Source organism: Urocitellus parryii, chromosome 2 (genome assembly GCF_045843805.1).
Source record: "Urocitellus parryii isolate mUroPar1 chromosome 2, mUroPar1.hap1, whole genome shotgun sequence".
Taxonomy (NCBI): Eukaryota; Metazoa; Chordata; class Mammalia; order Rodentia; family Sciuridae; genus Urocitellus; species Urocitellus parryii.
The window spans coordinates 38,841,081-38,869,057 of NC_135532.1; the positions used below are offsets into that span (position 1 = coordinate 38,841,081).

Below are 27,977 nucleotides of genomic sequence, written 5' to 3' on the forward strand. Positions count from 1 at the left end.
GGAACCTGAGCTCTGGAACATACTGGCTAGGTTTCAATACTAGTTCTATGAACTGCAAGTACGATTTGGCAAGTTACTGCAAGTTACCTCTCTATGACTCAGTATCCTTCTCTCTAAAAGATAATCAATAATATTTTCCATTCATTTTATTATCTGAAAAATGCACCCACACTTTTGGGAAGATACCTAACATTAGTAAATAGCCTTTGCTATTCAAGGAATGACAGCAACAAGCTGCAGAGGAGAGTGACCCTGGCTAGCAATCTGGAATTCTGAATTTACACGTATATTTATCCTTATCACTGTTCACTCTTTCTTCTTGCATTTTGGATTGCCCACCTGTTATCAATTTTCTTTTGCCAAGAGTACAAACTTTGTGATTGCCTTTAGTGAGTGAGGGTTTATTTGCAGTTAACTCCTTAAATTTTCTTTCCTTGAAAGTCGCATGAAATCCCTAGGTTTAAACAGGTTAAAAAATCAGACCATCTCAAACACACACACTGAAGGAAGAGGTATGAATTGGTAAAACCAGTTGAGAAAAGAGTAATACCCAGAAAATATAGATCTGGAGAATATTTTATATCCATGCATGAGAGACATGTATAAGAATATTCATAGGAGCATCATTCCTAATAGCAAAATATGGACAATAACCCAAATCTCCTTAACAGAAGTATGGATAATTAAATTGTGCTAGTCATCTTAGCAGCAGTGCCTTGACTGAATCTCAAAAGATAAAGATGAGTGAGGAAAAAATGGTTTCTATATTATTCCATTTCTTAAAAATGCAAAAATATACAAAGCTAAATAATATTTTCCATGGGATACATTTTTGTGATAAAATGGTAAATAGAAACAAAAAAAAATCATTAGCATGAAATTCAGACTGATGTTGATCTCTGAGATCAGGGATATGGAAATGATTATGACAGTACTAGTAATATTTTTTTTCTCATGCCTGGGAGTAAGAACAGAGGTGACAATTTTATTCTTATTTACACATTTTTGTTTGCATGAAATATCTTGTAAATAAAAGATAAGTGGAAACTTCTAGTCAAAATGACTTCATAGAATCATACTTAATTTCAAGAACATTAATTAATATCAAGATGTTAAGCCCCTGTTCCATCAGGCGAATGAGGAATTCAGTCTTATACATTACAAATATCCCCCAATTTGAAAGTTATACAACAGTTGGATATTCCCTAACTTGCAGGTTATGCAAAACTTGAGGTCCTGCAAGAGTCAGTTCATCAGGGAGACCTCTCTGGTCATCAGCCACAGTTCCACACCCGTCCACAGAGCCATGTTACAGGTTATCTTTATGTCCAGTACACCCCACTGTGTCTACCCCACAGTTAGGATGCAGAGGCTTAAGGGTTGGGGTCTGGAGGCTCCTGGGCTTGGAATTCAGTCTCCTCAGCTCATCATCCAACTAACCTTTCACAGGTCTTTCTAGTTCCCCATGTAAATCAGCCTCTATTTTCGGGTTGTGCTTCTTTCATCTCTCAGTGGATCCTTATGCCGGTGCTATTATTATTAATTTAATTATTATTAATTATTATTATTAATTAAATTATTAATTTTAATTATTAGAGTGTCAAAATATATATCAACATTGTAATAAGCTCTTTGTCATTGTATTTCTCCTTGTGGCTTTATTTAGCCCTAAATAGCTGTCCCATCTATTGTGGAAGAAAAGACTTGAAATGAAGCTCTCTCATCTCCAGATGCCTTGGGCTACCCCCACCTCCCCATTCTCCCCTGCTGGGTCTCTATTTTCAAACTCTTCTCCAAAAAGAAAAGTGAGCTGGGTAGCCGTGCATGCCAGTAATCCCAGTGACTTGGGAGGCTGAGGCAGGAGGATCACAAGTACAAAGCCAGCCTCAGCAACTTAGCAAGGCCCTAAGTAATTCAGAGAGACCCTGTCTCAACTGTCTCAAAATAAAATTCAAAAAAGGGCTCGAGAGGTGGCATACTGTTTAAGTTCCCCCGAGTTCAACCCCTGGTACCAAAAAAAAAAAAAAAAAAAAAAAAAAAGAAAGAAAGAAAAGAAAACTGAATTATTTAAAGAAAGCCATTATCTTTGCCAATCTCCTTTCCTAACCCATTTTTGGCCAGTATGACATCATCTCTACTTGAGAATAAATTGTAATGATGAAATCTACAACAGAGAATTGTTCATTTAACATTATATAACATATATTAACAGAATATAACTGGCACTTGCTTCTTAGGTCCCCATTGAAAAAGCACCCTTCCAGAATCATAATTCTGCCAAAGTTTGCTCAACAGAACTCCTTTCTCCCAGTTGAGCAATTTGTAGGTTTGCTTGAGGAGATATTGAATCCTTCAAACAAAAAGAGCTGGAATCTCTTGGCCTTTACTTTCTTAAATAAAGACTGCTGGGTTTTTTTCCTTTCCCAGGGGTGACATTTTTTTTTTTTTTTTTTTTTTTTACCAAATCAGAGGCTTCTCCTTGGTTGGAAAGAGGAAAAGTCTTGGGGAAAGGGAAAAATAATTCACTAAGCCTCTCTCCCTCTCTCTTTTCTCATATCAATGTTCTTATTCCTTAAAAAAATTAAGAATTCATTTGAATTTTAAAATTAATTTAACTTAATTTTTATTTTATTTTATTTCAGCAACACACATTCACAAACAGTTCAACAGTTCTGAGAAGGGAAATCTAAAATCCCCACCTCACTCTCCCACACCCAGCTTCTATCCAGAGCTAGTCTCTGTCCATTCTTCTTGCTGCTGTTTCTGGTATTTACCTCCTATCGCTAAATAACATACTGTACAGCTGTTTATTATTTCCCAGCTTCAGCTGCGATGCTTTTTCTCTGATGAAAGATGGGAACTCAGGTTTCTTACACCCATCTCTCACACATGCACATCATCTCCCCTATTTCCTGAAAAAAAATTATATCACAGTATTTCTGTATGTATATTACTCACTTTGTAAATATTATTCACAGCTGAGCCATGTAGTGTACTGTGGTTATTTTCCTTCTCTGATCAAGTTTCTTTTTCACTGCAATTGTGTACAATGAGTCAAAATGCATTTTGCTCTCATATATACTTACTAATTAAAATAAATTAAGAAAAGAAAAAAAGAAACATTGCTCACTACAAGATCACAAAAATTTACACTTACATCCCCTTGTAAGAATCTTGGGTTGATTTTTCATAAATTTTGAATTGGTTTTTGTTTACGGTGTGAGGTGAGGGTTCCAATAAATTCTTGAGCCTGTTCATATGGACATCCAGTTGTTCCAGTGTTATTTGTTATATATATATATATATATATATATATATATATATATATATATATATATAATTCAGAATTAAGATAAAGTGAAAATATTTTCTTGCTAAAGAAAAAAAATAGAGAATTCATCATTTTATTAAGCTGTGTTAAAAAAAAAAACTATTGAAGAAAGATCTTTAGGCAAAAAGATAAGATCCCAGATGAATCTCAGAGATGCAGAGTAGAACAAAAAATAATGAAACTTGCAAACAGATGAATAAATTAAATGAAATTTAACCATAATTAATGCAAGGATGATAAAACATGTTGAGGTCCTTCATTCTGAAAAGGCCTCTATCTACTCTCTCATGTATTTGCTGGTGTCTTTCACACGAGGGCCTGTTCCTCAAGTGTGCAGTGGTCACTGATGGCCGTTCATAATGATGTCATAATAGGTTGATTTGATGCTCTTGTGAGTGAAAGGGATTCACTGCATTGTAGGCTCTGAAGTCATGTAGGAAACAAAGCAGATGTCCAGCTTTGAGGCTAGAGGATTCCCAACCTCTGTCAGCCTTTTTTCTAGGATTGTGCAGTTTCCTGTAGGCAGAAGCCCCAGGGTCCTGTCTTGACAGGCATCTGTCTGTTATTATTCTGGTAGCCAAATAAGGGAAGGGCACTGGGTCCTCACTTTAGCATGAAAGCTGTCTTAGTCCCTCCAGAGCCTCAGAACATCACTTCCCTCCAGCCCTCCACCGTGTCAGGGATCAACTCCAAGGAGAAAAATCTTTATTTTTTTTGTGAGAATGAGGAGGAGCGTATTCCTGGTGGGAGAGGGGAGCTCCTATTCACCCTTTCAAAAAGTGTCCCTGGAGGTTTGCAAGGGTCCAGTGGGTAGAGTACCCGGTCAGCCCTTCCGCAGGGAGGTTTTTAAACGCTCACTAGCTGTTTAAACTGAGGCACACTTCTCAAAGTCTCTGAGCTCTCACTTCTCCATCTGTGAAATGAAAACTTCTCCAGAGTCGAGACGGGAGGGTTCTGTGGGGTGAATGAATGTGAAGTGCCTGGCACAGTCTGCCTGGCACGGGGAGGGCACTCAGCTGTGGGCAGTGCAGTGTCCTTGGTAGTGGCTGTTGGTAGTGGTTGGCAGGATCCTTAGCCTGGTTTCTGTGGGCAGAAAGGATCTCCTCCCACGTCCGGTGCTTTTGTTTCCACTCTCTGCTCATGTCCTGCTGAAGCATAAACAGGACTTCAGGGATGCAGCAGCCTTTGCACCTGGCTTTCCACTCCTCCCTTTCCCTGAGTGCCCAATCCAAACCCTCAGCATCACCTCCTTTACTTTGGCTCCCATCCCAGTGGACCCACAGCGGGAGTAGTGATTGCAGTGACATCAGTCCAAACCCAGGTCTCAAAGTAAAACAGATACGTGCCCATGACCCTGCCTTCTCGCCTATTCCATGCCTAATTTCTCCACCCTCTACACAGTGCCCCGGCTCCCCCTCCTACTCCTCCTGTCCTTCCTAACCCCAGAGCAAGAAAGAAGCAAGGGAAACATTCCTTGTGCCTTCATTGTGCAAGAACCCTTCTCCCAGGGCAAAATGAAATTCCTCTTTCCCCCACTTATCATCAGCTCTCTCTGACCTCAATCCTTCCCCTGCTTCTCTCTCACTGTCCTTGGGGCCTTGGTAATTGCTTTGTTACAGGGCATCCTTTCTCTTCATAATATCTTAGCCTGAGTCCCTTTCCCACCCCACCTGGTACCCAGGATTGAACCCAGGGATGCTTAACCACTGAGCCACATCCCCAGACCTTTTTCTATTTTATTTAGAGACAGGGTCTCGCTGAGTTGCTAAATGCCTCATTAAGTTACTGAGCCTGGTTTTGAACTCAACAATCCTCCTGCCTCAGCCTCTGGAGCCACTGGGATTACAGGCGTGCACCACCATACCCAGCCTCTGCCTGAATTTTAGGATGCACTTCTTCTCTGAGGATGCACTTGTGATGTTCTGGGGCCTCTGGTATATTTGTAATGGGCTGTATCTCAAAGATTTATAGGGACTGGGAGCTGGATATGCTGGGGAAATCAGACATGTTTTAAAATTAAGAATGTAGAATGCCTGATGGGCCAGAGATCTGGATACAGAATCTGATGGAAAGCCAGCTCCACTGTGCTTGACATTTTCCCCCCAGTCTGAGATTTCAGCATTTAAGACTCTACTAGGGGGTTTCTCCTCCTACATCATTTAGATTCAGCCACTGAAACTACACCCAATGAAATGTCCTAAGTAGGTCTTATTAACAAAGGTCATGGTTAACAAGACGTGGACATCAACATTTGTCAAGAGTGACGTAATGACAATGTCATCTGGATGCTGAGTGAATGAAGGTGGACACAATGGTACGTGAAGGAGCCTCATCTAAGGACCTTACACCCTCGTTTCGGTTTTCAGCCACGCACAAACAGGAGAGCTGCACTTTGTCGTTGCCCTCTGCAGATGTTCTTTTCTGAACACAGCCCTTAATTTATCCTTGAAATTCTCCCCAGCAAAGTAATAGAGGAAAGGATTGAAGCAGGTGTTGGCTGCCGCCAAGGCCAATGTGATGACCACGGCTTTGTGCAGCCCATCCCCGCACTCCTTCTCATCCCAGGTGACCAGGTGGAGGGTCCTCAACGAGTGATAAGGCAGGAAACACAGGAGGAAGATGATCAAGGTGATGATGATGGTGATCATAGCCTTCCTGTGAGAAGCCCGCAGACCCAATTCCGAGAGCTTCACCTTCGACAGGACCCGGATGATCAGCAGGTAAGAGATGGTGAGTGTGAAGAACGGCAGCAGGAAGCCCACCACCAAGGCAACGTAGTTCATGATCAGCAGATTGTTAATTTTTTTGGGATCCAGATCCAAGCATGATATGAGCTCGCCCTTTGGCTCGGAGCCTCTCTTCAGCAGCATTCCTGAGGCAATCATGATAAAGAGCCATATGATCCCACAGAGGATCCAAGCCGTCCTGAAGCTGGTGACATGGAGAAGCCGGAAGGGGTGAACGGTGGCTAGGAAACGCACAACGCTGAGCACAGTCAGGAAATAAATGCTGGTGTACATGTTGACGTACAAGGAGTATGACATAATTCTGCAGGACAGGTCCCCAAATATCCAGTTGGAGCCTCTTAAATAGTAGTCAGCCCTGAAGGGCAGAGTACTTGTGAACAGGAGATCGGAAATGGCCAGGTTGAGCATGAAGACATTCACAGATGAGGAATTCTTATAAGTCTGCAGGAAAACATATATGGACAAGCCATTTCCCAAGGATCCCCAGACAAATATGATTAGGTAGGCGATGGGGTAAAATTGTCCCTTGAAGGTTTCAGTCGTGCAGTTCCCCATGTCCTGGGTTTCATTTGATGCCATTTCTGATGTGGAGCTGGACAGAAGCCAGGTCGTGAGTTTTCTCTCCCAGCTGTGTTAAAAAGGAACAGACACAAAAAGTTACTTTAGGCATTTTCTTTTTCCTTCTTGCTCATCGATTACATCTTTCTGAGTTGTAATAAAACAGAGAGAAATAGTAGATTTTTCTTGAAACTCATATTGAAAAATATTGGTATGTCTTTACAATAGGCTGTATTATATGTCATGATAAGTTTCCTAATGTATAATATAGAGAATAACCATTATTTGGCTGGAGCCTCCAACTTGGGGAACTTTTGGCCTCGTGCTCATGTTGGTATGAGTGCCTTCCTGCGATACTGCAGCCTGAATCCCCTGGACCGCAGATTCCTCATCAGAACTCGTGGGAGGCAAAGGGAAATGGCATGGCATTTCTCAAGTGCTTAAAAGACCTTCCAGACTAGAATTCTCAATCAAGCAAAAATATCCCTCAGGCATAAAGGGGAGATAAAGACTTCTCAGATGGCGAGAAAACTAAGGGATTTGTTTGTTTATTTGTTTGCTTTTTAACCATCAGAATTACACTAAAAGAAAGGGTAAAGTTAGCCCTTTAAACAGGAGAGAATTAAAAAGAAAAAGACAACTTAGAGCAATCAGAAAAAGTAGACTTCCCTTCTCTCGATGGGTCCAAATTATATTAGATGTTTGAAATGAACAAACAGACAAAAAAACTATTAATACACTCTGATGTGGTTGTATATGGATGTAGAGGAATTATTTAAGATAACTATATTATCCATGAGGAAGACTAAAGAGACATAAAGGAAGGTCAAGTTTCCTCACTTCATTTGAATGGATAAAATGATGGCAGGGAAAAGATGACACAAACAGAAAACAAAAAAAAAATGGCAAATTTATCCCCAATATCCAATAATTACATTAAATATAAATGGTCTAAGTATACTAATTAAAAGAGAGATTGGCTGACTGGATTATAAAAAAAAATGACCCAACTATCTACTGTCTACAATAAATTCACTTCAAATAGTGGTATTGGCAGGTTGAAAGGAACAGGAAAGGAAAATACATGTCATTCAAATCAAGGAAAGTTAGGAATGGCTCTATTGGTGTAAGATAAAGTGAACTACAGAGCAAAGCAAGTTATCAGAGACAAAGAGGAGCATTATATAAAGATAAGAGCATTGTCCACCAAGAAGACTCACAAGTTCCACAAGGGTATTAGTCAAACAAGAATTGCCAGATATTGGACCAAAGCTGGCAGAACTGAAAGGAGAATTGAACAAATCCACAATTACAGTTGGTGACCTCAAGGCCCTCACTGAACAATGGATAGAGAAAACAGAAAAAAACTCAGCAAGGATACAGAAAAGCCGAAAATACCCCTAACCAACAGAATCTATTTGACACTTAGAGAACACAACATCCAACAAGAGCAGGATGCACATTCTCTTCAAGTGACCGCGGAACACACACCAAGATAAGCCACATCTCGGAATACAAAGCAAATCTCAACAGGTTTAAAGAAATTGAAATCATATAGAATGGGTCCTCTAACCACAATGGAATCAAGCTAGAAACCAACAGCAGAAAGGAGGAAAATCTCTCAACCCTGGAAACTAAAAAGAAAATTCTAAATAATTCCTGGGTCAAAGAAAAAGTTTCAAGGCAAACAGAAATAGTTTGAGCTCTTTTTTTATCTATTCATATCCCTTTAATTTCTTTTGCAGGAAATCTCAAGGGAAGATAAATAATATATTTAACTGAATAAAAATGAAAGTATGACATAACAAAATTTGTAAGACAGTAAAAGTGATATTAAGAGGAAACTATATAATACTAAATGTATATATTATAAAATAAAAAAGTCTCAAATCAATAAGGTAAGCTCCACCCCAAGCCAGCGTCAGCAATTTAGCAAGGCCCTGAGCAACATAGTGAGTGCCTGTCTCAAAATAAAACATAAAAAGATAAAAGGATAAGGATGTGGCTCAGTGGTTAAGCACTCCTGGGTTCAATCTCTGGTACCAAAAACAAAACAAAACAAAGCAAAAATAAAAACTAAAAATAAAACCATTACAACAAAACAAAACAAAAACTACCACCAACAAAATAAACCCAAAGCAAGGAGGAAATAAAGAGCAGAAGTCATGAAATTAGAAACAAAAATAATAGAGAAATCAATGAAATAAGGGTTACTTTAAAGATCAATACAATTGGCAAACCTCTAGAAAGTCTGGGGAAAAAATAGAGCAACAACAAATTACCATTATATGAAACAGGAGATATCACTAAGCAGAATCCCAACAGAATACTATGAACAACTCTATAAACATAAATTTGACAACTTAAATGAGATGGACTAATTCCTCCTAAAATACAAACTGTCCTAGTTTACCCAATGTTAAATCAGTGACTTGAAAAGCTCAATAACTATTAAGGGAATTAAAATTTTTTACTTTAATATTCTCAAAAAATAAATCTCTAGGTCCAGATGGTTTCACAAAAGAACTCTATCAACTATTTAAGAACGAATTAATATCAATTCCACACATTCTCTTCCAAAAAATAGAAAAAACAAGATTAATCTAAAATTTGCATGGAAGAGTATGCTTTCTATTTGTCTTATGAAGTTATTACTACTCTGATACCAAAACCACACAAAGACAATATAAAACAAAACAAAACCTACAGGTCAATATCCTCTATGAATATAGATGCAACATACACTTAGCAAAATATTAATAAATAAAATCTATCACAGTGTAAAAAGAATTACACACCATGACCAAATGGGATTTATTCCATGGATACAAAACTGATTTGATATTCAAAAACAGCCAAGTAGTCCATAGTAACTGGCTAAAGAAGAAAAACCACATTGGTCACATAAATTAATACAAAAAGCATATGACAACATTCAATACTCATTCATGATCAAATCCTTTAGAAACAGAGTAATGGAGAAGTATCTCCTCAACTTGAGAAAAAAATATATGTATGAAAATCCTACAGGTAATGGAAAAAGACTGAAGCCTTCCCCTCAGATTAGGAACAATACAAGGATGTTCAGTCTCACTGCTCTTATTCAATATAGTGCTGTAAATTCTAACTGGTGAAATAAGGCAAAAAAGAAATAAATATCACACAGATCAGAAAGGAAGAAACACAATACCCTCTAGTTTCAGATGATATAATTGAATATATAGAAAATCTCAAGGGATCTATCTACAAAACACATGCATAGACACACACACACACACACACACACACACACACACACCTTCTAGAACTAATATGTGAATGCAGCAAAATTGTAGAATACAAGAGAAACATACAAAAATTAATTATCTTCCCATAATATCAAAAGGGAACACGTAGACCTACTAAAATTACAAATGCAATCCCCTTTTTTAAAAATATTTTTTCCATTTTCATTGGACCTGTATTTTATTTATTTATTTTTACGTTGTGCTGAGAATAGAACCCAGTGCCGCACACATGCTAGGCATGTGCTCTGCCACTGAGCCACAACCCCAGCCCACAAATGCAATCCCTTTATACTCACTCAAAAACCAGATGAAATGCTTAGGTATGACGCTAACAAGACTTGTACAGGACTTTCCTGCTGAAAACTACAAAATGCTGATGAAAGAAAACAAAGTTCTAAAGGAACAGAGAAACAGCCCTGTTCATGGATTGGAAGACTCAACAGCATAAATATTGTCAGCCTTCTCCAAATTGATGGAAAGAATGAATACAGATCTCAATAAAATTCCAGTCAGATTTTTTTGTTTTTTAGAAATGAACAAGATTATTCTAAAATTTGCATGGAAAGGCAAAGGCTATGAGAACTAGTATAACTAAAACATTTTGAAAAAGAATAAAGCAGAAATAATCCATTTACCTAATTTCAAGACTTATTTTATAGCTACAGTAATCGAGACTATGTGGTAGTACGGGCTGAAGAATAGACAAGAAGACCAATAGAACAGAATAGAAATACACTTACAGAAATACACTTACACAAATATGCCCAAGTGATTTTTCACAAAGATGAAAAAGGCAATTAACTGGAGGAAAGAGTCTTTCAAAGATGCCGAGCAATAGGATGTTCATGAGCAAAAGTATAAACCTTGAACTAAACCTCACACCTTAAACAAACATTAATTAAGATGAAATATGAACTTAACGCAAAATGTAAAATTATAAAATATTTAGGAAAAAAACAGGAGAAAATCTTTGGAATCTAGAGCTAGGCAGACACCAAAAACATGATCTATAAACAGAAAAATCAACAAATTGGACTTCATCAAGATGAAAACTTTTTGCTCTACAAAAAAGTCCTGTTAAGGGGACAAGCTACAGATGGTATGAGAATATTTGCAAACTACATATTTAACAAAGGAATATATGAAGAACTCTCAAAACTTAACAGTTAAAAAATACAATTAGAGGGTGGGGGATATAGCTCAGTTGATAGAGTGTTTGCCTTGCATGCACAAGGCCCTGGGTTTGATCCCCAGCACCCCCTCCCCCAAATATGATTAGAAAATGTACAAAAGACATAAGGGGACACTTCAGAGAATATACACACAACAGACAAGCACATGAACAATTGATTGATATCACTAAACCTTAGGGAAATATAAATTAAAATCACAATGAAATAACACTATGAACCTGTTAGAATGGCTATTATGTAAAATAGTTTCATCACCATATACAAAGAAACTGGATCACTCATATATTACTGGTGATAATGTAAAATGATACATACAGTCATTTTGGAAAACAATTCAGCAATTTCTTTAAAACTAAACATGCAACTGCCATATAATCCAATAATTGTGTCCCAGGCATTTACACCAGGGAAATGAAACTTACTTTCAAAAGAAAACCTATCTATGAGTGATTAGAGCAGCTTCATGTGTAGTAGCCCCAAAATTGAAATACCCAGCTATCCTTCAATGGTTAGACAAACTGTGGTACATATATACCGTGGAGTATTACTCAGCAATGAAAAGAGAACTATTGATACATAAAATAACTAGGATAAATCTCCAGGGAATTGTGCTGCACGAAAAAACAAACAATCTCAAAAGATCACCTCCAGTATGAGTCCATTTATATAACACACTTAGAATGACAAAATTATAGAAATGAGAAAATTAGATCCGTAGTTGCCAGGGATTAAGAAAGCAGCAAGGGTGGGAAGAAAGTGGGTGCAGCTATAAAAGGGCAATTTGAGGACTCTTTATAGTAGTGGAAATATTCTGTATCATTAATTGTATTAAGGTCAATATCCTGTTTGTGATATTATACTATAGGTTTACCAGACGTTACCACTGGGGAAAAGGGTACAAGGGATTTCTGTGTCATTTCTTATGCCTGTATGGAATTTGTAATTGTCTCAAAAAGAAAAGATCAATTAAAATTAAAAGTGTAAGTGTGGTTTGAACGGAATATCCTGGGATGGTTGCAGAATTTCATGTAAAAAGAACTGCTCCATAGTTCTTTGGTTAGATCCATAAGGTCCTCCCCACCCCCCACCCCGGCAACCTGTCCACACTCCATAGCTACAGAAATAATCTCAGGGAAGTGGGAGAAGACCCTCAGGGGCCCCACCTCAATTAGTAATGAAGGCGGCTTATTCAATTACAAGTGTGTGTCAGGGGTCCCCGGCTGGGGGACAGTGACAGGAATAGAGTTTCACCAAGATCCACCTGAAGTCCTTGCTGCCTGGAATAAGTGCCCTCCCTCCCCTCCAGGCACACCCCTGAGACCCCTGCCCATGGCTGAGAGAAGTCCACCCTGAAAGGAGAGCTAACAGTTTGTGAGAACCTTCAGCGGTGGGTTCATCTTTCCCTCCTAGGAATAAATCTTCTGAAGGTTTTAGTTATGATGGGACTTGTAAATCTGATAAGTTGGAAAATTTGTTTTCTGGCTTCTAACATCTGTTCTATGATCTATTGTCCTGAATGTTGTTTGTCAGTAAGAGGAAAAATCTATAAGGAATGGAGAAGCAGCAGCCCCCTCAGTCTGAGTCCATCTGATCCCTGGCTGGGAGTTCAGGAGAGGAGCGTTCTTTGCACAAACTGTCCTTTGGATAAACTTTGTGTCATCATTTCAAAACTTTAAGAACTTCCTCTGCCTTATCTTTGTGACTGTGAGAACTACTTTATTTCATTTTTTTTTTTTTTTTTTTTTTAGCCCTGATTGGAGACAAGTGACCTTTGCCCAAATTCTAGAGACACAAAGTCCGACAGGAGCCACCTTTACAATCCACTGCCACGTTGGTGGGCTCTGCTCAACCGGAGACTGCCCTCCTCCAGGCCAGACACCTCTGCCTTCAGCTTCCTCCCTGTCACACGGGTTAGGTCCCTCTGATGGGTACAATTTCACCAGTGACAATCTGAAATTGCAACGGCTACTTCGGGGGACCCTGACATAGACGATTTACACGAGGGACACTTTCAAACAAAAAGTGAAGAGATCTTCATGAGAAGATTGTCTTGTTTACCAAGAGATATTCTTCTTCTTTTCTTTTTTCTGAGAGATTCTTTTGTTTAGAGTTGGAGTCATAGTAGCCACCCTTTATGTCTCTTCTTTGGGGATTATTAAGTGCTGACTTTTCAATTATGTTAATTGATAAAGTTGCCAAAGACCTAAATCATTTTTGAAAAATATTTATTTTTTAGTTGTAGGTGGACACAATATTTTTATTCTATCTTTATGTGATGCAGAGGATCGAATCCAGTGCCTCACGCATGCTAGGTGAGCACTCTACCTCTGAGCCACAACCCCAGCCCCTTAAATCATTTTTAATACAAGTTTTTTTTTTTGTGTGTGTGTGTATCTTTGTAATTTGCTCTTCTCTAGATAACTTTATTCCCTCTCTTTTAGGAGGAAGCATAATTAGGCTTTTTCAGTGCTAATTGTCGTTTTCATCGGAAGCAGGCTCCTCTTTTTCTCTATTCCGCTTCCCCTCTGTTCTCCTGTCCTAGGAAATTAATGGTCACCTTACCAAAGAGTCCTTCACTTTTTATGTGCACATTCTTAGAAGATCCAGATAACCAGTCAAAATGTCTGGGAAAAAAAGAGTTATTAAACTTTGTATCTTTCTGTGGAGCTTGAAAGTATATTTGCATGAGAGTCTTCATTATTGTAAGAAAAGAAAAAAAAAAGCATAATCTTCAAGTTAAAAGAAGTATAATTTTTTGCCATGAGTCACAGTCTTCAGAAAATTACCTTACTATGAAAATTAATAACAGCACAGTATTTTGATTTGGACAAGTCCAGGGTTGAAATTCTTAGGATTAAACTGGATTTCCTACATTGGTTGTATGCTTCTACTATTTTCATAACTTATTTAAAACTAATATTATACATATAAAAATTATATTAACACTAATGAATGCCCTTTCAAAGGTTTAATTTTATGAAATTCTTACAATGTGATAAGTCATGAGGATTTAATGTGTTAGCTAAAATTCCATTTCCTGATCCTTAACTAACTTTAAGGTTTTAGACAAAGGGTTAACTTAAAAAGTTTGCCTAGGAGATTTCTAAATAAGGAAAAGATACAAATACTGATTATGAAGATCGTTTTTAACTTTTTTTTTAATGGCAATAGACCAACAAAATAAGCAGAAGCCTTTGAATGATAGTACATGTTTATACATCAAAATTGCTTAAATTGTATGAAATGTTACTAGACATCATCTAAACCATTTTTGTGTGTGTGTGTAGTAAAGGAAGGTTGACAACTTGGGTGAAAGATGATTATTAATATAAATGGTTAATTCAGAGTGCTATGATTTGAATATGGATAGTAACCTCCCAAGGTTCATGGTCTTGTTCCACAGGGTGGGGCTATTGAGAGGTGCCACAGACTTTTAGGAGATAGGGACTAATGGTGGATCCTTAAGTCACAGGGGACCAGCTCTTGGAAGGGGATTGTAAATCCTGATCTCTTCTTCCTTTTTTTTTTTTTTTTTTCTTACTGGCTGATGAGATGAGCGATTCGCTCTACCATGTACTCCTCTCTTAATATTCTGAGACCCAAATCAGCCATTTAATCATGGACTGGAACCACCAAAATAAATCTTTTCTCTTATTATAAGGTTATTGCCTTAAGTATTTTATTATGGTAATGGAAAGGTGACTAATATACAAAGAAATATAAATATACATACAGGATAATGAATATGATTTTCTGGTTAATTAGGAACTTTAGTAAAGTTGAAACTGTTTATAGAGATAGTAAATTTAATATGACACACATTGATTTATTTAATAGATTTAATTTAAAAGCTGTAGTTAACACTTCAAATTCATTACTTATTTGTTTACTTATATATCTGTGTGTGCCTAAATTGATACATGTAGAGGCATATTAATAGAGTCTTTATTGCGGGTTATTAATGAATAATGTACAAAAAGTAAAATTAGAATTTAGGTCTTTTAAAATATAAAATGATTAAGTTTTTATGTCCGTGTGAATAAAGTTTTCTTTTCAACATAAAATACTGTTAACTTTCAATCCTCTTGACATAGTTTTAAATCGTTTTTAAAAAGATTTCTTGCTTTAACAAAAACAAAAATTCCTGTTAACTACTGTTAACTCTGTGTTTTCACAATGTTGCCTATAGTTATTTCTTACCCTAGACATATATGCCTTGTGTCTGTATCCTTGAGAAACTATTCTTGATTCTTTTGTTGACAAATTCAGGGCCCCGAATCGGAATAATCAAGCTATTTGGAGCCTTAACTATCTTTGAGTTTATTACAGTGGTCACTATAACAAAGATTTTCTTCTTTACCCTATGACAAAAAGGACAAAGGGGACAATTAGAAATCTAAATATCCTTTGACATTTAAAAGTATTAAACTATTACAAGCTGGGTGCAGTGGCACATGCGTATAATCCTAAATACTCCAGAAGTTGAGGCAAGAGAACCACAAGTTCAAGGCCTGCCTGGGCAACTTAGCAAAATCCTATCTATCTAAAATATATATATATATATATATATATATATATATATATATATATATATATATATATATATATATAAATTAAAGGGTTGGGGATGTAGCTCAGTGGTAGAATGTCCTGAGTCCAACCCCCAGTAGGGAAAAAAGTAAAAGAAAGATGATTCTGGATTGCTTAGTCACCCAGTCTCTCATGAAGTTTTATTATTCATGAAACGTCAGCATGCATTGCCAACACTCTAAACCCAGTGATCCTCCTTTCCTCATCTGCAGAAAATTGTGCCTATGATTGGGGACCTCTGTGAGGGAACTATCCATACCTTACAGGAAATTTCTAGAGTGTCTTTGGATTCCTCTGACTTAACTTTGATGTTGGTTCATACTAAAACACAAAAGCTAGGAATTGTCACGTAGGTCATGCTATAGTTGACATTTCCCTTGAAATATAGCTTTTCCTATAAATAAAAATAAGTTCCAATGGCTAAATCAATTGCCCTCCCACAAACCTGCCAGCTGACAAAAGATAAAAGAAAACATACTGATTTAAGGTGCGTGAATTTAGATGAGTCAGTCCATGGATTCAAAACACTTTAGAAATAAAAAGATCTCCTGAGACTACAAAAAAAAAAAAAAAAAAAAAAAAAAAACAACAAAAAAAAACCTCTATAAAATAGACGATGAATTAAGGAACCTTGAGCTACGTGCCATTACCCAGGGAGAGAGCCATAATGAAAATAAAGTTTAGCAAAGCTTCTTCATGATATTACGACAAGAGCAGAAATAAACTGACAATGATCTTAAACCAACATTCAAGGGATGATTAAAGGGTATTTCCAAGGATGTCCCAATGCATGCCCTGCCCAGATTGGCACAATCATGCTAAGGCTAGAGAAGTAAAACGTGATGACCCACGGCTGGAGACCACTTTGAACTTTCCTACAGGCCTATGAAGATGTTCTGGTTATTGTTGTCTATTCTCAGAATGTACTAAGGCTTTTCTTTGCTGGAGTGCCCATGTCTATGATGGTATAAAACTTTTGTTTCATTTTGTTTTCACAATTTGGGAAATTCCAGCTCTCCTCTCCAGGAAGAGAGGCAGACACACATTTCACTGGTACAATTAATAAAGAACAGTAGAGGTTTACCTTCTACATGGAAACTTCTCTGTCCTTATCATCCACAAACACCATGAAAAAAGTGATGAGGACTAAAGGAATTCGAAAGCCCTCAAATGACCAAGGGCCACTGGATTCCATTGGCCTGACTGCGGTGAGCTCAGCCTCCTGCAGGTCAAGCACATTATCTCCTTCTGGAACAGAAGAGGCTGCCCGGTGTATTCAGGATTACTTCCAGTCCTCGATTCTGTCCTGTTACAATCTGAGGGGAAGATTGCCAGGAAGCTCTAGTTTCAAAATAGCCCCCTAAGCAGCCTCTGTGTGATCTGAACCCAAGACTTTTGTTGTTTTGGAAAAGACAACAACAAAAAAAGCCCTTAGACCCTGATGGAAAGAACATCACTGGGTATTGTTATAAAGGCACAGCACAAAGACTCCAAAAGTTTAACCCTGGCTTCATGTCTCCAGCTAAAACCATGTATCTAAACCCTGCATCCCAACTACTGGAAGACTGTTCCTTTAAGAGTCCTCAAGCTTAAGATTTTTTAGAAATTCCTCAGAAGCTGTTAATTTACAGTAATTTGCCTCCTGTCCAAAACAGCATGACAACTTACTAACTACAGAAACAGCTTTTGACGGGGAGCAGGGAGAATGACTTTTCTGGCGTTTTAGCACGCTGTTTTCTTTCCTTTTCTCTGCAGACTTTCTTGTCTGTCATGGTACCTGGGCCACCTCCCTTAACTGACATAATGTCCCTTCTCTTCATCCTACCACTTTTGACTCAAGTGGTCTTTTGTCACTTTAGGAAACAAACAAAGCTCTCTGGTGCATTTTGTCCAGATAATAGATAACTGTTTTGAATTCAATTGATTGTGGATGGAATTTAATAACTTTTAATGATTAAAAGATAAATATATCTACATGTCCCTCTGATACGTAAGTTTCTCTTACAAAATTTATACCAGATGCCAGACTTATAAACATTGTACATTGACCCCATATCAACCAAAGACTTCTCTGCTGAGGTCTTTATAACCCTATCAGCAAGACCTAACCCTGCAGGAATGGGGACAAAGATTTGGCCTCTCCTGGATAAAAACAGTCACTCCATTTCCCTGAGGGACATTCCAGACTGCTTTGCAAGATCTGACTCCTCTGAAGGAACCTGTCCATCTCAAGTGACACCCCCCGACAACCAAAGACCAAATTGAGTCTGTTGTGATCCATGATTTTTTTTTAAATTATTTTTTAGTTGTAGTTGGACCCAATGCCTTTATTTTATTTATTTATTTGTATGTGGTGCTAAGGATCAAACCCATGCTAGACAAGCACTCTACCGCTGAGCCACAACCCCAGCCCAAGTGATCCATGATTCTTTTTTTTTAATATTTATTTTTAGTTATAGGTGGACACAATATCTTTATTTTATTTTTATGTGGTGCTGAGGATCTAACCCAGTGCCTCATGCATGTTAGGTGAGCGCTCCACCTTCGAGCCACAACCCCAGCCTGATCCATGATTCTTAAATGTCCATTATCAATCCAGTGTGCCCCACTAGAACAGTCCTTATAGGACATCAGGCTTACTCCTGCCTGTTACACATGAACTTATCTGTGTATTCAGGATAATTGTTAGAGAATTTCAGATGTTTTAAACAATCATCCCTTCAGTGAATCATATTTTCCCTAAAAGAATCCATAGACATCTTCAAGGCAAGCTCAGGCTCCTTGAGAGCGCTTGTGGAGGGTGACCTGACTCCTGGACCTGCAGGCCTTTCGAGCAATGACGACCACAGCTGGGATCACACAAGTGGAAAGGACCATCCAAAATTTGTCTCTGAGCCAGGAAAAAGTCACGAATTATACAACTTCCACTCCGGAAGCCCAGTTTTAAATTTATATCCATTAGGCAGAGTTGTCATGGATAATCACGTTGTCCCTAATTTCTTCTTAGCTAACCAAAGAGAAATTTATGTTAGAGTAAACACTCTGGCTGCACCTGCATAAATACTACACGACAGTCTAACTCAGGGGCAAGGACCTCCTGCATGTCTAGAAAAAAGCAGGCAGATTTGAGGAACATATTTTAATTTGTTGGGTGTAAAAATTTCAGAATCTGGGTCCTCATTTTCAGAATCTGTTACAAGAACTAATAACCATGTTTGTTTTCTGAAAAGTCCTGTTTCCCTGAATTCTATCCCCAAATTACCTAACACGAGCACAAATCCTATGATAATTCCTGTCTAATGCTCTTTTTCTAAGACAACTGTTTTCAGTTATTTTAATTTAGAGTCTTTAAGTTGGAGTGCACCCTTTCAATGATTAGGAAAGACACAAAAGAGAAATAAAGATTTTTCTTATTAGATTCTGGAGGTCAACCACAGGGAGGTCAGGAAGTACAGGCGGGGAGAGAGAGGGACCACTGGCCAATGTCTTTATTGGATCCTGGGCTTCCTGTGGGGAGTTCTCATTGGTGGATTTAAAGCAAGCAGACATGAGTTCCAGGAACAACACTGTGAGTAAGGTTGTCGTTGTGACATGTCTTCACAGTCCATATGGAACATGGTCAGCAAGGCCAGTCAGAAGGAAACGTTAGCTATCCTATAGGAAGGGGGTCCCTGGAGGTGGTTGCATAAGGCAGTTATCTGGATTGAGCACATTGAGGACCTGGGGGATGGAGTGGAGATCTGCAAACAGTGGCAAGGGTGACTGAGTCCTGGTTTTGGTATAAATAAGTTAAGCTTGTATTTAAAAGGGATGTTTAGGCAACATCAAATTATAAGAATTCACTGTACCAATGATGTGCATTCTCCCCAGATGTAAGTTCATACACCAACTTCGTACAATTATAGTCTTGTCTTAATGGCCTTTCTCTAGAAGACATTATCCCTGAGAAGCCAAATAATGTCAAAAACAGAGGTACTGTACAGCATTAATTTACCCTGCCCAAATAGATGGTTTGTAAATGTATTTCTGATGCAGCAAGAATGTTTTTCACTTGTTCTTCAGAGAAGATGGAACTCACAAACATGGTCAGTGTGAAAATGATGTAATAAAAGAGAGAGTTTACTTTTTTTCCCCTTTCATTGAGCACTTTCTAAGGTATCTTCCATAGAACATGGATTCCACAAGATGCTTTGAAAAGAAAAAGCTTCCATAATCAACGCAGCTTGAAAAACACAGCCAGCTCTAATATCCCTCTCTTAAGAGATTCATAATGCATTGGAAAGGCTCTTTGGAATCCCACAGAAAAAGATTTGTATAGAGTTTCCCTCCCCAACTTTTTTTGACAGTGAAAACTTTTTTGCACATTAACAGATTCTAACTCCCTGTAATTTATCTAGAATATGATTTTGTTGAATGAGAAAGGGAGCCCCCTCCTGATGGACCAGATCAACTAGCAAGGGAGTGGGGGCATGTGGGGTTAAAGTTATTTGGAATCAGGGAGCCTAAGCATTTATTCTTGAATAAATTAGCATTTTGGAGCACCCTTACTTCCTTTGTGAAATGGAGATTGTTCTTGGTTCCTAGGGCCACCTTAGCAAAGTACCACACACTGGGTGACCTAAACCAACAGAACTTTACTTTCTCAGAGTTCTGGGGGCTACAAGTCTGAAATTAAGTTGCAAGTATGGCCAGTCTTCCTCCAAAGGCTCCAGGGAAGAATTCTTCCTTGCCTAGAGTTCTTCTAGCTTCTGCTAGTTACCAGCAATCCTTGGCATTCCTTGGCTTACAGACATTCTGCTCCAAACTCATGTCTCATCACATGGTGCTTTTCTTCTGTGTCTTCACATTATCTTCCCACTGTGAGTGTCTGCACCTCTGTGTCTTCTCTTAAGAACACTCACCCTGTTGATCTCAGGGCTCATCTCACCCAGTATGACCTCATTCTAACCTTACGTCTGCCAAGAACCTGTTTCCAAATAAAGTCACATTCATAGGCACCTGAGGTTAGGACTTGAACATATCATTTGGTGGGACATGATTCAATCCATCTCATAGAGTGGCCATAAGTGTTATATGAGTCAGTGTATGTGCCACGTAGGGTACTTGGCACAGGGCAATTGCTCCCTCACTGCTCCAGACTCATGAATGAATGTAGAGATGATCTTACTTCAACTTCTATCATCCCATTGGCCACCATCGATGAGGAGATGAAATGAACTCTCCCATTCTCATGAGGTGTAAAAAGATAACTCCTGTTGGTGTCTCTTAAAAAGGCCCACTCTACGGGAACACTGACTACTCTCAGATTATTCTGAAAATCTCTCAAGACAACATCACTCCATGACCCTGATCTATTCCTTCCAAAGAATAATTTGATGTTGGAACCAGGTAAGAAGTTTATATCTAAGAAGCTGAGAAGGGTCTCGAACAGTAGAATAGACTTGAAAGCAATCGAAGTTTCAAAGTCTTTAACCATGAAGACACCATTGCTCCGTCTAAAGTCCAGCAGGACTTGGGTTAAGGTAAGAAGGGAAGCTGGAGAGTGACCCAGCCCTGGACTCCTCCCCTGGGAGGAGGCCTGGTCAGTACCAGCAGGCCCTGAGTCCTAGGGAGCATGTTAGGTAAAGTCTTGGGCACAGAGGTGGCTCAGGCCAGGGATGCTGGGACGGAGGGCCATTTACCCTAATGAGTTGGGAACCAAATCTCAGGAATGAGAGGAAAGCCTAATTTTAGAATCAAGGCACAAGATCAGAAGCGGATCAACACAGAGGGTAACACTGAGTCCCAGAGCTGTTTTGATCCCTTGGCTTGAGGTGGGGGTTGGTGCTGGGCCTCACGGGGCCTAGCTGGGTCGGGTGGGATGGGGTGACAGCTGCCAAGCAGCCCCTGTTGGAGGGAGAGGATAACCAAAGAGGCTGAGGGTTTTGATACCAGGAACATCTTAATTTCCTGGAAAGTTAAAGAGAGAAAACCCAGAATCACCCTTCCTAGAAATATCATGTAGTTAAAGGACACCTGCAGAAATAGGGCCAGCCCAGATTCAAAACTGCATGTAGCTCCACATTTTTTCTTGAGAAACCTTTAAGATATTTTGATTGTTTTTTTTTTCCTGTCTATGTAAAATACATGTGACTACGTCACACCGTAACCATTCCCTAGCCAGTAAAACAAACAACAACAAAAAAAAAACCCTTAAAAATAAAAAGGAAGAAAACCTCCCTATTAGATGTAACTGTAAAAATCAGTCAACCAGACAATTAAGTATGCAAGAGGAATCTAATATGCGGGGAAAAGGGCACTCTTGTTCATTGCTGGTGGGACTGCAAATTGGTGCAGCCAATTTGGAAAGCAGTATGGAGATTTCTCGGAAAGCTGGGAATGGAACCACCATTTGACCCAGCTATTCCCCTTCTCGGTCTATTCCCTAAAGCCCTAACAAGAGCATGCTACAGGGACACTGCCACATCGATGTTCATAGCAGCTCAATTCATGATAGCAAGACTGTGGAACCAGCCTAGATGCCCTTCAATAGATGAATGGATAAAAAAATGTGGCATTTATACACTATGGAGTATTACTCTGCATTAAAAAATGACAAAATCATAGAATTTGGAGGGAAATGGATGGCATTAGAGCAGATTATGCTAAGTGAAGCTAGTCAATCTTTAAAAAACAAATACCAAATGACTCCTTTGATATAAGGGGTGTAAACAAGGACAGGGTAGGGACGAAGAGCTTGAGAAGAATATTTACAGTAAACAGGGATGAGAGGTGGGAGGGAAAGGGAGTGAGAAGGGAAATTGCATGGAAATGGAAGGCGATCCTCAGGGTTATACAAAATGTCATATAAGAGGAAAGGAGGGGTAAGACAAGAGAATACAAATGGAAGAAATGATCTACAGTAGAAGGGGTAGAGAGAGAAAAGGGGAGGGGAGGGGAGGGGAGGGGAGGGGGGATAGTAGACAATAGGACAGACAGCAGAATACATCAGACACTAGAAAGGCAATATGTCAATCAATGGAAGGGTAACTGATGTGATACAGCAATTTGTATACGGGGTAAAAGTGGGAGTTCATAATCCACTTGAATCAAACCGTGTAATATGATGTATTAAGAACTATGTAATGTTATGAACGACCAATAAAAAAAAATAAAAAAATAAAATAAAAAAATAAAAAAAGAGGAATCTAATAAATATATGAAGAGGTAAATTCAAGGGAAACTGGAAAATAATTGGGTCATATAATTTCCACTGCCTTAATGGGGCAGGATTGAGCATGGGCACAGCTTCCAGTACTGAGAGGAGGCTCAGAATCGAAAAAGAGTTAAGGCTTGCTCTCCTGCAGCTTTACTATACTGGAACAACAAAGAAGAAACAGGGACCAGCAGTAGCAGGTAGAGATTCCATACTTGAGTACTGAAGAAAACCCACACACAGGTTTTCAGCGACCAGTTAAAAGCTCATGGGGATAAATAGCTTACATTGATATTTTGCATATTTTCCTGGTCATAGCAAAGAAATTATTTTTATTTTTATTTATGAAAAAAAATATCTTTGATATATTCTCCTGGGATTGTTAGACCTTGGCACAGAGACCTCCCTGACGATGGACAGTCACCTTGCATTCACCAGGTGTGTTCATCTTCAGTCCTTACGTACAGACTGTGTCCTGCCTACAGAGCCCTAAAAGACCAAAGTGCTCAGACACAAACATATAGCAGCAACACACTGACTCAGAACAGTAGCAAGCAAGGTGCAATTAGACACTCAGCTGCCCTGACCTGGTATATTATCTACTAAAGAGCAGATAATGGATGTTGGTGCAGTGTGCATTGTCTTTATAAGAAACTATTGATGTGATTTTGTGTAGAGTGGCCCTGAGCAAGAGGACAGCAGCATCTAACCTGTCAGAGGGTATATTTCCCATGCTAGAAGCCTCTTAGTTGCTATTGAGTGCTATTCTGAGTACTGGATGGGCTAAATGTAGAAATCTAGGGAAAAGGGGAGTTAAGGGTCCTCCTGGATATTTTGACCTCTTGACCACTGTCTCTGAGACTACTAACTTCCACACTGAAAATCCTCCCAGTGAACTGACATCAGGACCCTTGGCTGCCTGGTTGTATCAGCCCTTAGCACTGCTCCCACTTCAAACTGCTCAGTCTCCCTGCCCAAGGGCTCTGGGAAGTACACTTTCTCCATCAGCCTACCCCCACCTCCAGCCACAGATACTTGTCATTCAATAAGAGCAATGAGGAGCCGTATTGTGTTCTCTCTAGCCAGACATCCTCAAATAGCCCTTAGTACTCTTATTTGATAACTGCTCTAGGTGTTCTGATTCTATCATATCGGAGTTGAAAAGACCAAAGTGCAGGACATGGAGTCGCTTATGTGCTCAAGGTCACTGTTGGTCATGGGGATGGGGCTTGAACCCAGCTGTAAGCTCTGAGCCACAACACCAAGTGTGTCTCATGGAGCTGCAGATTCTGGGCTCTGTGTACATGACAGTGAAGAAAACACGATCTCTAACCTATAGAAACTTCCATCGTGGTGAATGACTTGGACAGGTTAAAAGACAAAGGTCGAAATGAGAAGGACCATGAGAAAGAAATGTAGAGGGGGTGAGAGTGCATGGGGAAGGAGGCAGCCAATGACAAGTTTCCTTGAGGTTCCAAGGAAAGAGGTTCAAGGATTCCAAGCAAAGAAACAAGACATATGCAGACCCATAGCCCAGAGCCCATGGCAGATTTGGGAAGTATGTAGAATACAGTATAGTCTAGGAGAAGCAGGCAAAGAAAGCAAGTTAGAGAATGGTCCGAGAGGGGCCTGTGTCCATACTAAGGAGTTTAGTTTTATCCCGAGGGCAATGAGAGCCCCCCAAATCTGGAGAGGAGATCTGTGCTTTAAATAGGAGATCCTGGAAGTAGATGGAGGAAAGTCTGGGGGAGGCAAGCCTGCATGAAGAGAGATGAGTAGGGGTGTCCTTGCGATGGTCCAGGGCAGATGGTGTGAATTAACCCAAATCAGATTGAAAGGTATAGAGGAGTAACAGCTGACCCCACTGTGGATGGGCTAGATGTGGAAATCTAGGGCAAAGGGGAGTTAAGGGATATTTGGTGGGCAGGAATGATACTATTCATTAATAAAAGCCAAGAAAGATGCTATTTAGGGAAATAAATGAGGCGTTCCATTTGGGAACTTCTGAATTTGAAGGTTTTCTGTAATAGACAAGTGGAAGTGTCCCTTTGCAGCCTAGAGCAGGGGAGGAGCTCTGTGAGCCTGTGGATTTAGGGAACATCAGCACTAGGTGGAAGCTGAATTCAGAAGAGAGAAAGAACTTGTGTAGGGCTGTGGAAACACAGAAGGAAAGAGGGTCAAGAACAGGACCTTGGGGAACGTCAGCAATGAAGGGACAGGTAGAGAGAAACAAAGGCTGTAAGGATGATGGGGAAGATTGGCCAAATGATAAGAGGTGAATCAAGAACGTGCTGCCACAGGGGCCAGAGGAAGGCTGCTGTAAGAAGTAAGTGACCAAGTGATCGATAGGGATCACCAGAGGATTTAGCAACAAGGTTATCAGAGGGGAAGGTGCAACCCAGTCACAGGAAGCTGATAAAGGAGCAGCAGTTGAGAAAGCACTCACAGTGAGGGGAAAGGATGAGGGGAGAGTCCTGTGGCTGCTGCAAAAGACATGTTGCTTAGTATCAGAGTTCATCTGTCTTACTATGTCTTTTTTTTTTTTTAGTTGTATTTATTTATTTTTATGTGGTGCTGAGGATCAAACCCAGTGCCTCACATGTGCTAGGCAAGTGCTCTACCACTGAGCTACAACCCCACCCCCGTCTTTCCATGTTTTATGCTCTGGTGCCTCCTTTGCATCCTTCACTACTCTTGTGCTTTGGCGCCATTACTAAGTGAAGCAAGGATTTTTTGAACAGAAGCATTACAAAGCAAGATTGTCAACTGAGAGCAGAGATGGCTACTAAGTGATTATCGGGCAGGTAGAGTATACAATGTGGATACTGTGGACAAAGGGATGATTCATGAACTGTACAGGATGGAGTGGGACAACATGACATTTCATCATGCTATTTCTATTGGCATGGAATTTAAACTTATTATTTAAATTATTCTTATTAAATTATTCTTATTCTGGAATTTTCTACTTTTGAATTATAATTGCTTGAGACCACTGAAGGGGGTACTACTGCACACTCTACTTGAGATCCAGTAGTCCTGGTTTGACTCCCAACCCTCTCTTTCTAGTTGTTTAGCTTTGCTCTCTGACCTTTAGCATCTTCATCTTAAAATAAGACTAACGAAGCTAGTCCTTTAGAATTGTTTGGGGCTTCAAATGAAGCTTTGCATAGCAAGAGGTCAACCAAATGTTAGTTTCTTCCCCTCTTACCTAACTGTTTTACCTGCTGAAGTTCTGACCCATTTCTTCTTGTCCTTTTACACCTAAACTCCCTCAATTTTGTGCTTTCTGTTGATATTTCTTTCCCATGTTCCTCTTCCTAATCTACACAATATGTCTGCCCTGCCCCATCCCTTTCACCTCAGTGAGGCCCTCCTCTGAATCTCAAGTGACTTAGATAAAGTCATTAGTTCCTGCCCAATAACCAGCTCTCTAGTCATTTCTCATATTTCCTGTCTAGTCATGCCATAGGCTTGGGTCCTCACATCTTCAAGACCTCCGCTCCTCTGATTTCTGAAGCTTTATGCTTTCCATTTCCTGACAGAGCAAGAATGTCAACTGAGAGCAGAGATGACTCCTAAGTGACCAACGGGCAGGTAGTCAGTGCACCAGCAGCAGCTAAAGCCACCACTGTCAAGGACTTATCCACCTTGGGGACTTTGCAGTCCCATCTCTCTGACTCCCAGATGTCCCCTTTGATAACTCCTGTTTTTCACTTTATACTTCCAAAGAATTTTAAAGTTATCTCATTTGCTCTGCTTGACAATCTTCTGAGATAGACTGAGTTGGCATTATCATCTCAATTTTACAAATAAAGATAAAAGGCTGAGGCCAGGAGAATTTAAGGGGCTTTTCCTGAATTCTAACCTGAGCTATATTCTCACACTTCTACCTACAGCATAGTCTCACTTGGAGCTTCTGCCTCTGCCACAAACGCTGACTGAACTTATCCTTCTTTTCAAATAGATCCTGCTCAGACAGTAACCATTATTAGGACGTTTTCTTTAATTCTTCTTGCTCACATCTAATCAATTGGGCAGAATTATAGCTTCAAATTCCAACCTTCATTTACAAGAATAATATCACCATCCTAACCTCAGTCTATGAGAGCTGATGCCTAGAAACTAAAAGTGTCTCCTGACCTGTAACGATTGCTAGATTTAACTCATTAAAATGACATTTTCACTTCACTGTGAACCACCTATAATTGCCTATCAGACCAAATGCAAATTCATCAATCAAAAAGATAAGGCTTCCTACCACTGGGCTCCAGTGTCCCTGTATTCTCACAAAGAGTCAGCACCAAACATCTGGAAATTGCACAACAAGGTGACAGATGGCAGAAGGAGAACAGAGATCTGGGTCCTGTTCCACCATTTTCTAACTGGTTGGCCTTGGATAGAAACTTTGGGGAAGCTTATCTGTAAAATGGGGACAGTGAAGACCCTGACCCCGTATCTTTGTTGTTGTTGTTGTTCTTTTTAGTTACACACGACATTAGAATGTATTTTGACATATTTATACATCCATGGAGTATAACTTCCCATTCATGATGTGGAGTTACTTGGCGGACCCCATATCTGAAGGGGGCTCCAAGAGGAACAGATGGTAATGATGCAAGTGAAAGCGCTTTGGAAACCACGAGCTGGCTTTATCGTCATTGTTCCACTGCTCCTCAAGACCAGGCAGCTCAGACCTGGATTTGCGCTTCATCCACATGCCTGTGCCTTTCAGGCCGCTCTCTTCAGTCTCTGGCCTCCCTCTCCTCCCCATCTCCCCTTTCCCCAACCTGCTAAGAACTTAACTCTAGCTAGGCCAAATCTTCAACATCGATATTGCTTTCTGTGCTTCACTTTCCCCAACTGACACATCCCGCAGGCCCCACTTTTTAAAATGCTCTTATCGCACTTATAAACAAACTACCGCAGCCTAGGAGTAGTTCTTCACTGCTTTGGTAGATAGTGTTAGGCAGATAATACATCACGTTGCCCTCTATAGATTATCAGATTTATGACAGGAAGGGACAATCTCTTACTGATTTTGCATACCCTACCCTACCAAGCACATATCTGAGG

General features: G+C 39.5%; 1 protein-coding gene and 1 non-coding gene across 2 annotated transcripts; one reads left to right on the top strand and one right to left on the bottom strand.

Moving 5' to 3' along the window:
• Positions 1-5,673: 5,673 nt before the first annotated feature.
• On the bottom strand, positions 5,674-27,675 carry Cysltr2 (cysteinyl leukotriene receptor 2). Its single transcript, XM_026393710.2, has 2 exons — positions 27,467-27,675; positions 5,674-6,706 (listed from the first exon to the last, which is right to left on the bottom strand). The coding sequence occupies exons 1-2, from the start codon at positions 27,673-27,675 to the stop codon at positions 5,674-5,676; spliced, it is 1,242 nt and encodes a 413-aa protein (XP_026249495.2).
• On the top strand, positions 11,113-11,185 carry Trnaa-ugc (transfer RNA alanine (anticodon UGC)). The gene has a single exon. It is a non-coding gene; the product is annotated as a tRNA-Ala (tRNA).
• Positions 27,676-27,977: the final 302 nt, after the last annotated feature.